Source organism: Hipposideros armiger, unplaced genomic scaffold, assembly GCF_001890085.2.
Source record: "Hipposideros armiger isolate ML-2016 unplaced genomic scaffold, ASM189008v1 scaffold_74, whole genome shotgun sequence".
NCBI classification, from domain to species: Eukaryota; Metazoa; Chordata; class Mammalia; order Chiroptera; family Hipposideridae; genus Hipposideros; species Hipposideros armiger.
This window is the reverse complement of record NW_017731424.1, coordinates 3,872,421-3,888,723: the sequence shown is the minus strand read 5'-3', so window position 1 is coordinate 3,888,723 and position 16,303 is coordinate 3,872,421. Positions and strand designations below refer to the sequence as shown.

The window sequence follows — 16,303 nt, the reverse complement described above, 5'->3', positions numbered from 1 at the left end:
CATATTTTAGCTGCTGACTCGCTGATGACCTTATGCCTACCCAGCACTAGACATTTCCCTGAGCAGAACCATCCTGTGATGCCATTACAGGCCTGGCTGCCAGGAAATAATGCTGCTGCATATGGCCTTTGGTGAAACAGACCCTCTGGACTGAGAGTTGCCATTTCAAGTGCTAATTTTTGAAATGCATCCAGGTTGAGGGTTTTGAAAGGTTCCGATTTTATACTTTAGCATAGGAAGGCATAACTTAATTAGTCCTTGCTTTCCTTAGGCACTGAGTATCTTAATGGGTTATCTGGTAGCAGATAAGTAGACTCTTACGTCCATTTTTTTGGAGTGATTTTGATTACCTCCAACTTGTGTTTAAGTGGTAAATATTGCCAGAAAGCCCGAGACTTAGTTCTTGGGAAGATCACGATTGATAAAAAGTTCAGGATGGCTGCTTAAGCAGAGGGAATTGATAGCGGGACAGCTGTATCAAGAGTCTTGCGGCCGGAGTGGTTTTCTATCGAGTGAAGAGAGAGACAAGGTAATTTTCTATTTTGGTTTCATTCCTGCTGAGACCTGCTGCAGGTGCTCATACCTGTGTCAGGGAGAAAGGCGATTTTTTTTTTTTGGAAGTAACTATGGAACCTGAAGTTCCTTGGCCTGAGGTTCCAAACTCCTTTCATTGATTAATCTGCTGATAATGACAGTTTGCAGTCACCTTTGCTCTAATTGAGAGTTTTACTTGGTAGAGATTATATCTGAGTTGTAAATGTTGGCCTCTTAGTTGGGCTGAACTTTCCAAGAATTGAAAGCAAACAAACAAACAACCCCAAAGTGCATAGGCTTCCTAAATTTTTTGAAACTCCTTTGTGATGAAAACCTCATCATAAATTGGGTTGGGTGTTTTATCACGAAGGCCAGCAATGGTGTTCCATCCAGCAGGCTGGATTGAATGTCTCTTCGTACTCAGCCTCCCCTCTGGTCAAACAGCTTAAAAACCACTGGAGAGTTTTCATTTGAAGGCAGATCCTGGGAACTCCCACGGGGCAACTGCTCTCTCTGTGGACTCAGACATTTCACATGTGGGTAATGTGCCTGGTTTGCTCTAATGTATTATTGAATGCTTTGCTGGTCAGCAAATTGTTTTAATGAGACTTCTCATTATAAAGCAAAACCCATCATAACCACACCCTCACATCTCCATATTTTGTTAGATATGTTTTCTCTTAATTTATGAAAAACAGACACAGATGAACTGCAGTCTACAGCAAGGATGGAGGGTAGAGCTCTCAGAGATAACTCTCTACCCAGGGCTCAAAGCACTCAAATGTTCTGATTAGTGATATTTTTAAAGGCCCTAATTATAGACTTAAGACAGAGGCCTTAGTGGGGCTTTAGGGAGTTTGTGAGACTTAATCTAGGAGCTAAAACAGGCTTTTTTTATTTTTTTACTTTTGCATCAATAAAAATACAGTTGGCAGTCATCAGCGTCCACAGCTCACATAAATCTTGAACTTCTGACTTAATTATCATGGGAGAGTTCAAAGGGCAGCCTAGAGTGGTTGAAAGAGCACTGCTCAGGGAGCTGGAGACTGGGCCTAGCCTCAGCCCGGCCTCTGGCCGTGTGACCTTGATCAAATCACTTACCCTTTCTGGATGACATTGATCACATCAGCCTTTGGGCCAGATGGTCCCCGACGTTGCTTTTGGTACAGTGGTAATATGATTCCATGTTTTCCTTTAAACTGCTGGGCTGGATTCTTTCCTTTTGATTTCAAAGAGAGAAAGAGAGAGAGGAGATCATAAACTTTAAATGTCAGTATCAGGATATATAAGGGATTTTGTGGGGGCAGGCTCAGCAACCCATGTTTTCTCATTGATTTTAAATTGCAGGGTCCAAATAAATCCTCTAATCCTACCATTTGTTGATGGAAATCAGTATCTGCCTAGAATATAGATACCTGGAAAGAAGGTTAGAACTGGGAGGGACCTTATCAGAACATTCAGCTCAACTCCCTCATTTTATAGCTCAAGCTTTTAACAGTTGTCCATCTGGTCCATCTGTCCATTCATCCATCCATCCATTCATCTATCCATTCATCCATCCATCCATCCATCCATCCATCCATCCATCCATCCATCCATCCATCCATCCATCCAACGCTTGAGTGCCTACTCCATAGGCTAAAGACAACTCAAGCTGTACCCTCCAGGGGCTCCGCTCTTGTTGGTCCACAGACATTGAAAGGAATATTTTTCAGTATGGAAACACTCTGGTGATGGAAACACACGTAAATAACAGAGGTGGCCCAGAAAAGGAACGATGACTCTTTACTGTGGGGTGGAGGTGGTAGAGAAAGGCTGTGTGGAGGGAACTTTGAAGGACGTTTCCATGGGTTATAAATGCCTGTTTACAACCAGCCACACACCTAAAGAGAATTCTGTATTAAAGTAAAAGTCTACTTTCTTAGCATTGTTACTAAGAACATGATAATGAATAAGGTATACTGCACCTTGATGATGAGATTTTACTTATTTTGGGAGGTCTAACTGTTCCTTTCACCTGTGCAGTATTACTATTTAATAACTGAGAGAAGCATTGTTCTTTTACTACATATTACATCAGAAGATCCAAGAATGTCAGAGCAAAGGGGTCCATACCCATCATCTAGGTCAACCTGTTTACTCCATTTTTTATGCCATTGGAGGTTTATGTCACAATTCCTCCTCCATTATTTGACTCAATCCACTCCTCAAACATCCCTGAGGTGATGCTAGTGTTATACAAAGTGGGTGCCGTACCTATCTTTCAAGCAACATGGTGTGGCCTTGGCTTGCAGATTCATTTTAAATAAAGTTGTTGAGTCAACATCTGTACCTGAGCACCTACTATGTGCAAGGGTCTTCTCCGTTTTTGTAGATCATTCGTTAACCGAGCTCCTCTCCAGACGAAAGTTATCAATGCTGGTCACCAGCCTTGGTTTGAAAGAGGCCTCCTTAGGTAGTGGACGTTGTCAGGAGCCTGGTCCCTGGTTTTCACCCACCGCACTACAGTTTTTTTTTTGGGGGGGGNGGGGACCTGGCATTTCCATGTGTCCAGACCACAGAAATGGCAGGAAACATTGAAGACAAGAAGAGTTTGCAGAGGACATGAGGCTTTTGATGAAAAACATCAGGGCTATTCCTACAGCGTAATTATTTTTCTAGACCTTCCAGGTTCTTCAAGCTTTCCATAAAACTAGTTTATTTAAGGACGAGCCATTGTAAAATAATAAAATAATTCCTTCCCTCCAGCATTTTGCTCATTAAAAACATCCGTGAGCTTGACATCTTGAAGGAGGCCTAGTCACAAAAGCATGTCGTGCCTCTGTGCTGTGAGGCACTCACCCGGAGTGGGGTTGGGCAGAGGGTAGGGGGTGGCCCATCACTGCCACACAGGGAACCTTGAGAACTTGGCTCGAAGGCCCTTTCTGTTGAGTCACGACTTATAGCTAGTTATTCAGGGAAAGAGAATGTTGTGAATTCAGGTTTCGAGCTGTGTGTGGGTGATCTGTTTCTACTTTGTTGACTGGCTTTCCTGGTGCCCCACCCACCGTGGAGCGCTGAGGCATTGGATGAGAAGCCCGGTGTCTGAGCCCTGTCACATGGCTGTGTGTCTGTTTTGCATGAGCAGAACTTATAGGTGCGATTGTGTTGATTGAAACTTCACCCCAGGGAAGTGGCTACCTGCCAGAAATTCCAGTAAAATTCTTTCACCCCCGTCCTTAAGTCATTTCGTAGGTGCCAAGACAAAGGTGCTGGTTGCCAGTGTGCTGTTGCCACAGGCCAGGTCCATCTGGGGTGATCCCTGCGTGGGTTGCAACCTCACTGGTTCAGCCCAGTGAGAGGAACAGAGCAACATTCCTGGTTCTTTAAGCGAAATCCTACTTTTTGACATTTTGGGGAACATTAACATCACACCTAATGGTATAGAAGCATGTACCTGTTCACTTCTTTTATGACCGTCCACAGTTCAGGATCAGCTGTAACCAATGCTATCTGAAAGCACTAGTACATTAATATTGAGCTAATTCATATGAATAGGCTATTGTGTTTACTTAAATGACAAGAGTGCAGACACCTGACAGCATGAGGTGTGCTCTCCTTTTAGGTCAGATTCGTTCAAGTCTTTGTGCAGCGACAAAGCTCATTATTTATTTTGTGCTATTAATGGTCCCTTTTTAGTGGCTGTGGATGGATTGTTTCTAAGTAGAACCAACCTTTTAACATGAGAGATGATTGAAATTATTTCAGTCCCTGAGAGTCTTGTGATAAATAGGAATCGAATATACCCTGGTGAACCCCTTAAAAGAATAGGTGTGTTTACGGGCATTTGACACCCAAAGCCAAATGGCTACCAAGTTGCCTTCTCCTTGCAGATGCAGCTGGGTGCAGAAGAAAGAGTGCAGCTCCATTTCCTTCTCCCTCAGCTCCCTTTCCTCCCTGTGGCCTTTCTGGTGGATGTGACTGACCAGTTCTGCCTTATTTGGCTTTGTCTTGGATCATGTAGACACCACCTGTACCCTACCACCATGACGCTTAGATAAGCAGAAAGATAAAGAGGATACAGCGTGCCCTTGTTAAGAAACCCCACTCCACCTTTTACAGTGATTTTGAGAGCAGGGGTGAGGCAAATAGGGGTAGGAGTTTCGAATGAGTTTATTCTAATTCCACCATGGAAGTCTGGCTGTTAAGTGAAGGGGGGAATCGCTTACCCCCAGGAGTGAGCTGTGCCACCCACAGAATAGAGGACGAGACACCTAAGTCTGTCCACATCAGAGAGCAAGCCCCTGCCCAGATCCTTTTTGCCTTTGGCTTGTGGGGGGTGTGTGTTGTTGCCCAGTCTAACTCTCATCAGAAATAAGTTCTGCATCGGTCTGCTAGAATTTCAGTGTTCTAGAATGTTCTAGAATGTTCAAGGCCCTGTTGATGGGTGCTTTTAGGTGAATCCTGAGACTTTTGGCTGCCTGTTTGCTAAGACAGAAACACCCATCTGAAAAGTGAAGTGCTGGACAAGATTTCAGTGGAAGTGCTGGACAGTAATAAAGGAGGCGGTGTGCCTCTGGCCCAGGCTGGCTGTCCTGGACTCGAGTCTTACACATCAGAGTGGTTGAAGGGATGGATTCTAACCCCCTGGAGTAACTAGCTGTTTTTTACAAGCAATGTACCAGAGCTGGAGCGAAGACAGTGGGCTCTGGATTCAAAGGCGTTGGCTGGAGTCCTGGCTGCACCTTCTCCCTAGCTTCGTAGTGTTGGGCAGATGACTAAACTTCTCTGTGACTCCATTTACCCCTCTATAAACAGGGATTGTAATAGTGCCTTTCTTGTCAGCTTGTTGTCAGGATTAATGTGTTAAACGTGTAAGAGCTTTTAGGGCTGTGTTTATCAAATAAGGAGCACTCTGTCAATAGTAGTCATTAGCCGTTCTTTGCAGGTGTGAAGCATTTACAGTGGCGTTCTGGATCGATGCTGTGGTGCTTATTTAGATAAAATGCCCTTCATCTGGCAAATTTAAAAACCTTTTTTTTTTAGTTTAAAAAAATCACGTGTACCTATGACTTTGAGGGCCATTTAGAGGGCAAAAGTTTATATACTATTTCACTGGTTGCCTTCTATGAAGCTACGTGCTTAGACATGGTAGTAGAATTATGACATTTATAACCACCATTGCAGAGGGAGAAAAAAAAACAAAACCTTTTTTCCATTTAAAAATTAAAATACATATAACGATGTGGTTTGTTGGCTGTCGTAAAAAGTGCTGGGAGAGGACTGGCGCCTCTGTGAATTTCATCCCACCAGGATGTGAGGTTATACCATTGATTATCTTTTAAAGTAATGCTCCGATGGAGTCGTTGCTGTGGCTTTCGAGCATAGCTTGTTTTTACGTGTGTGTATGCGATCATTTCGTAGGTGTGGGGATACATTTTGGGAGGACTCAGCTGTTGCTGTATGGCTTGCCACGGTGCGTATCGAGTAGCCTTTTAAAACATGACTCAACAGAAACTGGAGTTCTGGCAGTCAGAGCAGGGGAGAGAAGGTTCCCCAAGCCCTCCCCCTCGCTACCCGTTAAGAGGCATACACTCACTAGCAGCCCATCTCCAGGGACCTTCTGCGGGGCCAGCTGGATTGGACTTCAGACCATTTTTTCCCCAATGTAAATAGTAGCCAGAGATTTTGAAAACGTTAGATCGTTCACATACAAAATAAAATGATCTTACCTAGGAGGAGTTGGAGATGAACCTGTCCATCTCACAACATTCTCATGTTGTTTTCCAAAACAGGAGCACCGTACTGGACCAACACCGAGAAGATGGAAAAGCGTCTACATGCGGTGCCTGCAGCCAACACTGTCAAGTTTCGCTGTCCAGCTGGGGGAAATCCAACACCAACTATGAGGTGGCTGAAAAACGGAAAGGAATTCAAACAGGAGCATCGCATTGGAGGCTATAAGGTAGCACTAGGCTTTCTGAGGCGTCTGTGTCTTACCTTTTTTATTTATTCCTTTTGTAAGGAGTCACGCCTTAGCAGGACCTAGAAGGAATTAAAACAAAAGAACCAGTAATTATTATAATTGATCATGTCCATGTTTGCTGTTTTGAAAACAGTTACCCTGGACTTGAATGTAATTTTAAAGTACAACCCCCATTTGCATTATTCTTTATATGAGGCAAGTTTAATAACAACAGAAGGGTCAAAAGTTGAGAGTCTGTTTTCTATATGCTTTATAGTCTGTAAAACTACAACTGGGGCAGAATTTGAGAAGCGTGAGTAGAGTTGCTTTATTTGAGCAGGGTTGTATGAAAAGTGGATGGACTTGGAGTGGAGACTGGAGGGTGACAGGCTACGTACCAGGAGAACGCTGTAGAGGTGACAGAAGCAACCTCCGTGTCCTCCACCTTCCAGGATTCTGCAGAACCCATTACTGACTGGTGAAAGATGGTCTTACCACTCACTGTGGGGTGGGGTGGGGGGTGGGAACTGACTGCCATCTCCCTGAGGGTGCCAGGAAGTGCTCATTCATGCCTTGGCTAGTCCATTCAGCAAATGCTGATTGAGCATCCTCTGTGGCCGGCACCATCCTAGGCTCTGAGCAAAGCACAGGTCCAGCTCGCAGGGGCTCCTCGTCCCGCAGACAAGGTAGACCAAAACACTGGCCATCAGGACACTGGTACGGGAGAAATCAGAGGAGCATGTTGTCCTGTGGACATGTAGGGACAGGTGATGTTGGCTCTTTGGGAGACGAAGGATAAAGGTCCAGGAGAGGACTGGGCTGAGTTTGAAGGAAGGTTGTCTCGAGGAAGAGATAGAATCTCCAAATGATTTACTGTGGAAAGGGAGGACTTTAAGAATTTAGTGTACGAGGAAGACTTCAGGGACTTCATTATGAAATCCTTTGGTGCCTTGGGAACACCAGTGGGTATATTGGTTACCCATTGTTGAGTAGCAAATCACCCCAAGACGTGGTGGCTTTCAACAACACTGTTCATAATCTCACAGTTCCATGGACAGGGCCTCTGCGTCAAGGCGTCTCGTACGAATGTCATTAAGGTTTCTTCTAAGGCTGGGTTCTCATTTGCAGGATCAGCTGGGGCCGGAGAGGACCTGCTCAGACTCACTCGTGTGGTTGTTGTCAGGGTTCACTTCCTTGCTGGTAGTTGGACTGAGGGCCTCTGTTCCTCACGGGCTGTTGGCTGGAAGCCTCTCTCGGTTCCTTGCCACGCGGGCCTCTCCGTATGGCAGCGTGCAGCATGGCAGCTGGCTTCCTGAGGGTGAACAGACAACAAGAGCCAGGGGAGAGCGTGAGGAAGACAGAAGTCACAGCCTTCTGTAACTCTTCATGGAAGCGCCTCCCACCACTTTTGCTGTTTTCTGTTATTAAGCAAGTCGCTAGGGGAGGAGACGACCCAAGGGCATGACTCTCAGGAGACTCGGGGATCACAGGGAGCCACCTGAGAACCCGGCACAGTGGGTAAAAGAGAGGACACTTCTACTCAGACCACAGGTCCTTAAAATCCAGCTGGGAGAGGCCTTCTGGTGGTGGCAGTGAGGTACCCGGAAGGATTTCTTTGGTGCCCCTCTCACCTGTGTTTAATCCAACCAGCATCACTGTAGGTGACATGCAAGCCCCGGCCCCGTCACTGCTGTGGTTCAGTGGGCCTCCTCTCTACTCACAGTGCCCTGCAGCCCTCTCCTGAAATACCACATATGCTTACTCATCTTCAAAGAATTGTTTTTTTCTGAGAAAATTTTTGACTTTTGTTTTAACATGGAAAAATGAATATCTAGAAGCCAAAACCCAGAGGATGATAGGGAAAGTCTATGAGTAAATTTCTGAGGGCATCGTGAGGTGTTTTATGTGTGAAACAGCTGTGAGGCCCATCTGCTGGAAGGTGGGGGCGGGGGGTGCTTTCAAGCTGGGCCCCGCGACATACTTCAGTTGCCTTCCACGACTCCTCGGTGGTGGAAGCAGGCAGGAGCGGGGTTGGTCTCTTTGTTCTTAGTTCAGGCCTTAGACCAGGGACACTGAGATCGGAAGGCTGGCTTTTTTTTTTTTTTTTTTAAGAATGAACAGGCAGAGATTTCATTAGGTGATGCTGTTTGTAGAGGAAGAGTTCAACTGCTAAAATCATGGCCCCTGGGATTCTTGAAACCACCAGATGCTCTCGGAAAACATAATGGATGCAGTTCCAGTGACTTATATGTAAATGCATCTTAAATATCAGCGTGATGGTCAGAATCCTGGCGGTTAACTAATTTCCCCCCTTAAGACAGCCTTGGAAATCAGTACAAAGGGCCGATGAGCCTCCCGAAATGCCTGGTCTCCAAATAAATAGGACCAACCTCATGATTATGGGTGAGGAGCTTTTTTTGCCAATCTGAAATAGTGATTGCGAATACGCTGGAAGACTAAGGGGGCCTAATGAGAAAGTGCGGCTTGATTTTTAACAGGTGCAGTTCAGTTCTAATTGCTGATGACACCATTCTGCTAGATGAAGAGCGCCTATGCTCTAAAAGCAAAATGAGGAACTGGCGGCAGAATACCTTTAGGCTGGCCTTGCGGAGGCAGAGATGACCACAGTATTCTTGTTTCATGTTTGAGCCATTCCTGGGGTGCAAGAGAGATGGAATTTGAGTGCATGAGAACACAAATCGAAAATATATTTTGCTTAAGAAAATCAGGCAAAGAGGGGGAGGTACTGTCCTTTTGGATTGTGGTGTGTGGCTGGCGGTGACGAGGGCGCGTTTCCCGCCCTGCTGGGCTTTCTCTGTGGAGAAGCTGTGGGCCTGAGTGGTGGGGTTTGGGTGGGGGTAAGGGCGGGGGGGGGTCATCTCGTCAACTGAAAAGGTAATCAACCCAGATTCAGTAAGGGGTTTTCACAACAGTTGTGGCATTAGACATTCCATGTGGGGATACTGGAAACTCTTAGAAATTTCTTTGAGCCCCAGAGGCTTCTGGGACTTGAAAGGGAAAGACAGATCTCCTATCTCCTGGGAAATCGCAGTTACCTAAAGTATAAGCCACGCTAATGAGGTGTTAGACCCACCCCAAGTCCCCAGGTCACGAAGTCATTGAAGGTCAGAGACTGATACTCTCTGGAAGTGTGCAGGCACCTGTGCTCGTCCAGGCTCCCTGGCTGGAACGGGCCTGCTTCAGGCCCACGGGCCGCCCTCCGGGCCTGCGCCTGGCGGAGTCAGAAGTGTGGTCACTGATGTCGGGCTTTCCCTCTGATGTTTATTACCCACATAAACTATTTTTTTCCTACATAAAGTTTTAAAGAACCATGCATCTGAACATGTGACCTGAGGGAACTGTTGTCCAGTTTGTAGTTTCTGTTCCTCAGCACACCTCCCAAAAGCAAAGAGACCTAATTGACATGCAGAGGGCCCGATGTCTAAATGACTCTCCCGCTGACTGCTGCCCTTTGCCACTTTATGTAATGAAGAAGCAACGTGTCAAGTTTTCCAAGATGTATTTTTCCAGAAAGTAAGACCTGAGAGTTTCCGCAAACAAACGTGTTATTTCTTTGATTTTTTTTCTTTTTCATAAATCTCATTCCATAAACAGTGGCGGTGCTCCTGTGGCCCTGCTGTCTGTCTAGCGCTTTCTACCTGTTTATGCGTTGGGCACCTTGGCCCTCATTCTGTTTCAGCTTGTTTTGAAGTGGCAAAAATATGTGGCCAATGAAGAGAGACCGGAACACACACACACACACACACACACACACACACACACACACACACACACACACAGAATTAGGGACTGGGACAGAAAGCTCATTTTCATTAAAATGACCTATAAAGCTCTTTGGGATTTTGCAGTTTAGCCTTATTTATCAAAGAACTCACGCCGAGCCATCCTTAGGTGGTTAAGAGGCAAATGATTGTTTTTCTTAGCATGTGGGCAAAGGCTGGTTGGATGCTGTTAATTTATTTAGAGTGATAGAGCTTGACTTGAAACAGAAGTACCTCCACCTAATTGTACTGGTGCCTGGGCTCGACAGTGGGCAAGGTGTTTAAGCTCTCTGTGCTTCATGTCACCTATTCTTAAAATGACAAGATTGGATTTATTGTCTCAAACATCTGATCTCTCCCAGCTCGAAAAACTGTGATTTAAATGGTAGCATAACCATTACATAGCATCAGCCATTTCTCATCTTAAACAACAGCACAGCTTTTTTTTTTTTTTTTAAATAAAGAGGTTACCTTTATAGCTAGATATTTCACAGGGCTCTGAACAGTAATTACAACTTAATGCAGAAAAGCAAGACGATGACTGAGGTAACTAATGGACCACCTCAACTCCCAACTCTTTCTTATGTAATGACTTTTTGGCATAGAGCAGAAGAATGTCCTCACAAACCATCTTTTATGCCACTTCCTAGCTGCATAAGAACCAGGAGAGATCACAGGATGAGGTGCTCTGTGGACCTGGCACACAAACCCACGCCTCTAGGCATCCTGGTTCCCACGGAGCCCCTCCACAGAGGGAAGCATTATAGAGGACTGTTAGTGTCCAAGTACATTTCAGATCTAAGCAGAGACAACTTAAAAAACTGTTTCCTTACAGTCACAACGAAACTGGTTGTATTGATGGCTAGGCTAATTAGATTTGCATTTTCTAGATTACTCACATCATTTTACAGACTTTGGATTAAATGTTACGCTTAACCCCAAAGTGTACATACTTGGAAATATCACTATTAATGTCCTTATTAGTATTGTTATATTTTGTTGCACTTTTTCTCAGCCAAGACATTTCAGCTGTAATCCCAGATCTGAGTCTGATGAGGAAGCAGGGGTATGTTGTATCAGCCAACATGTCTTGACCGCTCACCTGTGTCTTGACCATGCCAGGTGCCTCCTGGGTACCACTGACTTGGTCCTCTGTACAGCGGATGCTGTTATTTTGCCCCTTTTATAGACGAAGCTTGTCACGTGACTGCTACGGTGGAGTTGCCATGTGGACTCAGGCGGTTTTGCTCCATATTCATGCTCTTACTAAACTGTTTTCTTCAAATGCAGGCCCGTGTTTTGTCAGAGCGCTGTTATGATAGATGAGAAACACAGTAACGGCTCCCCCAAAAGCATGTAAATATCAGATGGGCCAAGGTGTGCTGTGGAGAGCAAAGTTGGGGGTATTTTTAATTATGGCAAAGTATACATAACATAGTTTGTAGTTCATTTTCAAAACTTTTTCATCACCCCAAACGGAAACTCCATACCCGATAAGCAATAATCCCCCATTCCTCCTCCCTAACAGGCGCTGGACACTGCTCATCTACTTTCTATCTCCATGAATTTTGTCTCTGTTCCAGGTATCTCAAGTGGAATCTGAGGGTATTTGTCTTCTAGTATCTGGCTTCTTTCACTTCATAGGTTTGAGGTTCATCCAGGTTGTCGTGTGAATCAAAATGTTCCTTTTTCGGGCTGAATAATATTCCCTCCTATGGATAGACCACATTTTGTTTATCCAGTCACCTGTTGATGAACACTTGTGTTGTTTCTACTTTTTGCCTCTTGTGAAGGATGCCGCTGTGATCATCAGTATACGCGTGTCCTTTCAATTCCTTTGGGTCCGTCCCTGGGAGTGGGATTGTTGGGTCCCATGGTAATTCTATGACAAGCTTTTTGAGGAGTCTTGAGAATTTTGAAGAGATAAATTCAAGCGGCGGTGGGTGCCCTGCTGGCACTCTGCCCGGGGCACCTTTCTGAGCACCTTCAGGGAACAGGCTTCTGAGAGAGCAGCCTTGCATTTCCAATTTGCTTCCCATCTCCTCTGGAGAGATCTGTCCATCGGTAACTAAGTGGGGAGCGGGGAAGAGTTTGGCCACTGCCTAGAGGATCTGAGCTCGTCCAGCCCTGTTCTCACACCTCCTGAAAAGCAAACTTCTTGGCCTCTAAGCATTCAACAGGTGTTGCCTCCACATCTGCGTGGTGATAAGCAGCAGTGAGTGCCCCAGCCCCTGACACGTGTAAGCTCAGTTCGGGCACACACATCCAAAAGAGATGGCTTGCAGCCCCCCAGGAACCTGCAGAAAACTGGGGTCTGTCTGGCATGGGATAGTAAGATTTGATGCATCCTAATGACAGCTGCTCTGGGTTGAATTGTGGTTGATGTGGCACCTTGATGAAGGCCAGGGTTAAAGGGATTGCTGTCTTCTGGTTACATTGGGCCCTGATACCGGTGGAAGGAAGCCTTGGCAGTATTTATTCGCACATGGACATAACATTCATCAACTTGGCACGGGGTAAAACTTTCCGTCCAGCTTCTGGATGTTTATTCCGCTGGTTATCGAACACCTGGGTATTTGGAAATGTCTGGATATTTTTGCAATGTGGAAACCAAACATCCAGGTGACTGCCTAGGTCTCTGACCTTTCACCTTTCACCTAGGTGTTTTGGTGTCATACAAACAAAATCTACATTCCCAGTTGTCACTTGAAGGTAGCTTGGGGGCTTAACGTGCACCTTGGAGGATTTAGGTAACAGAAGAATTCCGCAAAAACCTGCCTGGTGGGCCACCTTTTGTCTTGGCGATGACGCGGAGTGGAATGTTTGTGGAATCCAGTTTGTATTACAAGCGAGAGAGTTTAGGCCATTAGCTTCAATCGGCTTCGTTTCAGCTTTGAAATGTTATTTTTAAGTCTTCAGTGAACATAGTTTTGAATTCTCATGCTCTCATTCTGCTCCTTGGCAGATGCAAAATAATGATGAATTGCACAAAGATTTGGCCATGAGCAGGAATGAAAAGAAGGAATTGTGCATGTGTCTGTTGGTGCAGGATTTCTCTTCTCTCCGGGCGTTCGTGCTGGGTCTGCCAGAGAGTGACAAGTGCAGTGATTGTGCAGCAGATCGGCTCGGGCTGAAGGGAGGCCCAGGGAGCCGTTCCATTTCACTGTTATGTTGTGTGCGTGCACGATTTCTGTTTAAAATTGGAACGTGAAAATGAGAAAAAAGTAAACAGCATGTATAATTCCACTACTTCATTATATAAAGTATATTGCTAACAACTGAGCACATTTTCTGTCTGCCTTTACTATGTTTATACAAATATACTAATAGATTCAGGCCTGTATGCATCTGTAGAGTTGTGCATGTATGCGTGTGTATATTTTTTACAAAATGGAATCATGAATATACATATTTCTTTTCATCCTCCTTTTTTCATTTATCCATAATTTAATGATACCGTACCAGGTCTGAACATGAGAATCCCTCATTCTTTTTAATGACTGTATGCTAATTCTGCTGGAATGAACTACACATTTGTTCATGTAGGATGAACTATAATATATAGATCATTAATGGCTCTCTTGGTGGATTCCCATTTTGTTTTTTTTCTGCTGTTACAAACAGTGCTTGAAGCAACAATCTTGTTCAATATGCCTTGAAGGCATCCTGCTATTTTCTGTGTAGGCTAGATTTCTAGAAGTCGAATTAACTGAGTCCAAAAAAAAAAAAAATGCACGTTGTTCATTTTAACAGGCACTACTCAGTTATTTTGCAGAAATAATTTTTCTATTTATGTTCCCATTCTCTATTTGAGTTTCTATTTCCCTACACCCTCGCCAAGTGCTCAATGACATTGATCTTCCTAATTTTTGTTAATCAGCTGGTGAATACCAGTGTCTCATTATTGTTTTAATTTGCATTTCCCTGATGTTCTCAGGTTAAGCATCTTTTCATATGTTTATTGGGTATTTACATCCCCTCTTCTGTGAAAGCAGAGGTGCTTCATGTGCATTTGACATAACTGGCAGAAAAACAAGCACTAAAAAGCCCAGAAATTTAGAACATGTTGAAGAGGACATCTTGCCTTTTTGTTGGGAGGGTGGTTTCTTTAGGTTTACACTGAATCATGGTATGGAAACAAAGTGTTTAAAAAACAAACAAAAAAGGCCCCCCAAAACCTCCAAATCTTTGTGCCTTTGTTCTCCACCTTTTTGGTGTTGCTGTTTGTAGTCTCTTAGCTTGTCATTAAGCAGCCACTATTAATGGTAGGATATCCTGTACAAAAGTGTCAAATAGTCCCACTGTTGGTGGCTTCTAAGGGCATCCACTTGGGAAATGCCTGAGTTCGTAAAATTTGGGATTGGGGGTAAGTTAAGGAATCAAATGGTGGAGCAGTGGCGTAGGAAACTAAATATTAACAGCACTGCATGGGGCAGTATTGATTGAGTACCAAGGTCTCTGAAAGGGCAGAAATACCTTGTTTGGTAAATGTGTTTCTCATTGTGAAAGCATTTTATAAATGTTAACTTATTAATATTTGTAGTGCATCTCCCGGAAGTAAATATTCAGGAGCATATGCCCTTACAGAGGGATCTTATGCGGAATGCCAGAGTCCTAGCGAGAGACTGGACCGACCATAGGCCCTCGGGCTAAAAATGGCAGCCGTATGCTGAGCTGCGTATGCCAAGGTTTAGTGTCTTGGGCAGAGGCAGACACTGCCCTCCCTCTGTCAGTTCAGGTTGAGCCCCATTTGGAATACTCCGTGTGCCAGATCTGGATTCAGGCACAAGAAAGACATTGACAGTTTGGATGGGGTCCAGAGACAGGCACTAGCCATGCTTAAGGGCTTATGGGCATGACATTTGAGTAGGGGCTCAAAGAACTGAATATTTACAGCAGGGCTAAATGCTGGATTATGGGCCTTGGTGACGTTAGGGCTTCATCCCTAAGTTACCCTCCACGTGACTGGTTCCTCAGAGGCCTGAGGGATTGGGGAGAGGGAGCATCTCCTGTGGACCTGTTTGCCTCGAATTAACTTAAGGAGCTCTAGTATCTGTCTCTTCATGCTCTGTCTGAGCACACAGTGCCAGGGTGGCACCCAGGGGCCCAGGTTTAGAGAATTTTAATTGCACTGGGAGATTTAGCACCCAGATCTACTATACATTCTGCATAGAACATGCTTGCTAGCCCTCCTTGGAGACCTCACCTCTTGTTTTTGGTGCTGCTACAAGTCTGTGGCCCAGCCGTGGGCACAAAGTGAGTCTTCTGTGACGTGGCAAATAGACTTTCTCAACTGTAGGCCTGATGCCTTCAGGTTCATTATACTGCCAGACACTTCACCTGTGAGGGCGACAATGAATATCTGTCATTAGCTCCGTGACGGCAGACTCTGAAACAATCATTATGGTTGTACGGTGGGGGTGGGGGAGGTCTGTGACAGGCAGCCATTGAAGCACAGTGACAGTCTGTCCAGAGCTCAGCCTTAACTCATTGCTTGTACTCTCGTCAAGAGGAGCCCAGCCTTCTCCCCTGTGATCCTTCATAAGCCTGGCAGTGATGAGCAGTGATCTTGGTTTTGAACCCGGCGTCACTAACTCCACTCTGTAGTAACTAATGGCTTGCACAGAGCTGAACGCCTGCTCTTATAACCTGTTACCTCTGCTGCCACTGCTTTTCAACAGGGACAGTTGCTCCCTCTGCCATCCTGTTTTTATAGCGGAGCCCTCATGAGATGAATTTTTTTTTCATTTTTTAATTGGGGAACTGGGGGATGGGAGCAGCACTGAGGAATTGGGGTAAGGGGGACAGAGAAGTTGCTGTCCTTTTGTTTTTCAGTCTAATTGTGGAGGACGTTGCTTCACTGGCCCAAGTTGGCACCATCATTGCGCTTTTCCCGGGGGAGGCAGATCAGTCGCTGGCTTCTGGATGGCCACTCACGCTGGCTGCTGGCTACACATGCTAGCCCATAGCAGCCCACTGCAGCAGGGGCTGCAGCCTACGCCATTGCTGGCGACTCATGGCAGCCCAGCTCCAGGTTGAGCTG

The 16,303-nt window shown here is 45.2% G+C and overlaps 1 protein-coding gene across 16 annotated transcripts in view; it reads left to right on the top strand.

Annotated features, from left to right (window-relative positions):
* Nucleotides 1–16,303, top strand: part of FGFR2 (fibroblast growth factor receptor 2) — a 100,721-nt gene that overhangs the window by 30,979 nt on the left and 53,439 nt on the right. For all 16 annotated transcript variants that reach the window (XM_019642950.1, XM_019642964.1, XM_019642963.1 and 13 more), the window contains one exon: nucleotides 6,309–6,478. In XM_019642950.1, the coding sequence (XP_019498495.1) occupies nucleotides 6,309–6,478 (170 nt within the window). The remainder of the gene's footprint in view (nucleotides 1–6,308; nucleotides 6,479–16,303) is intronic.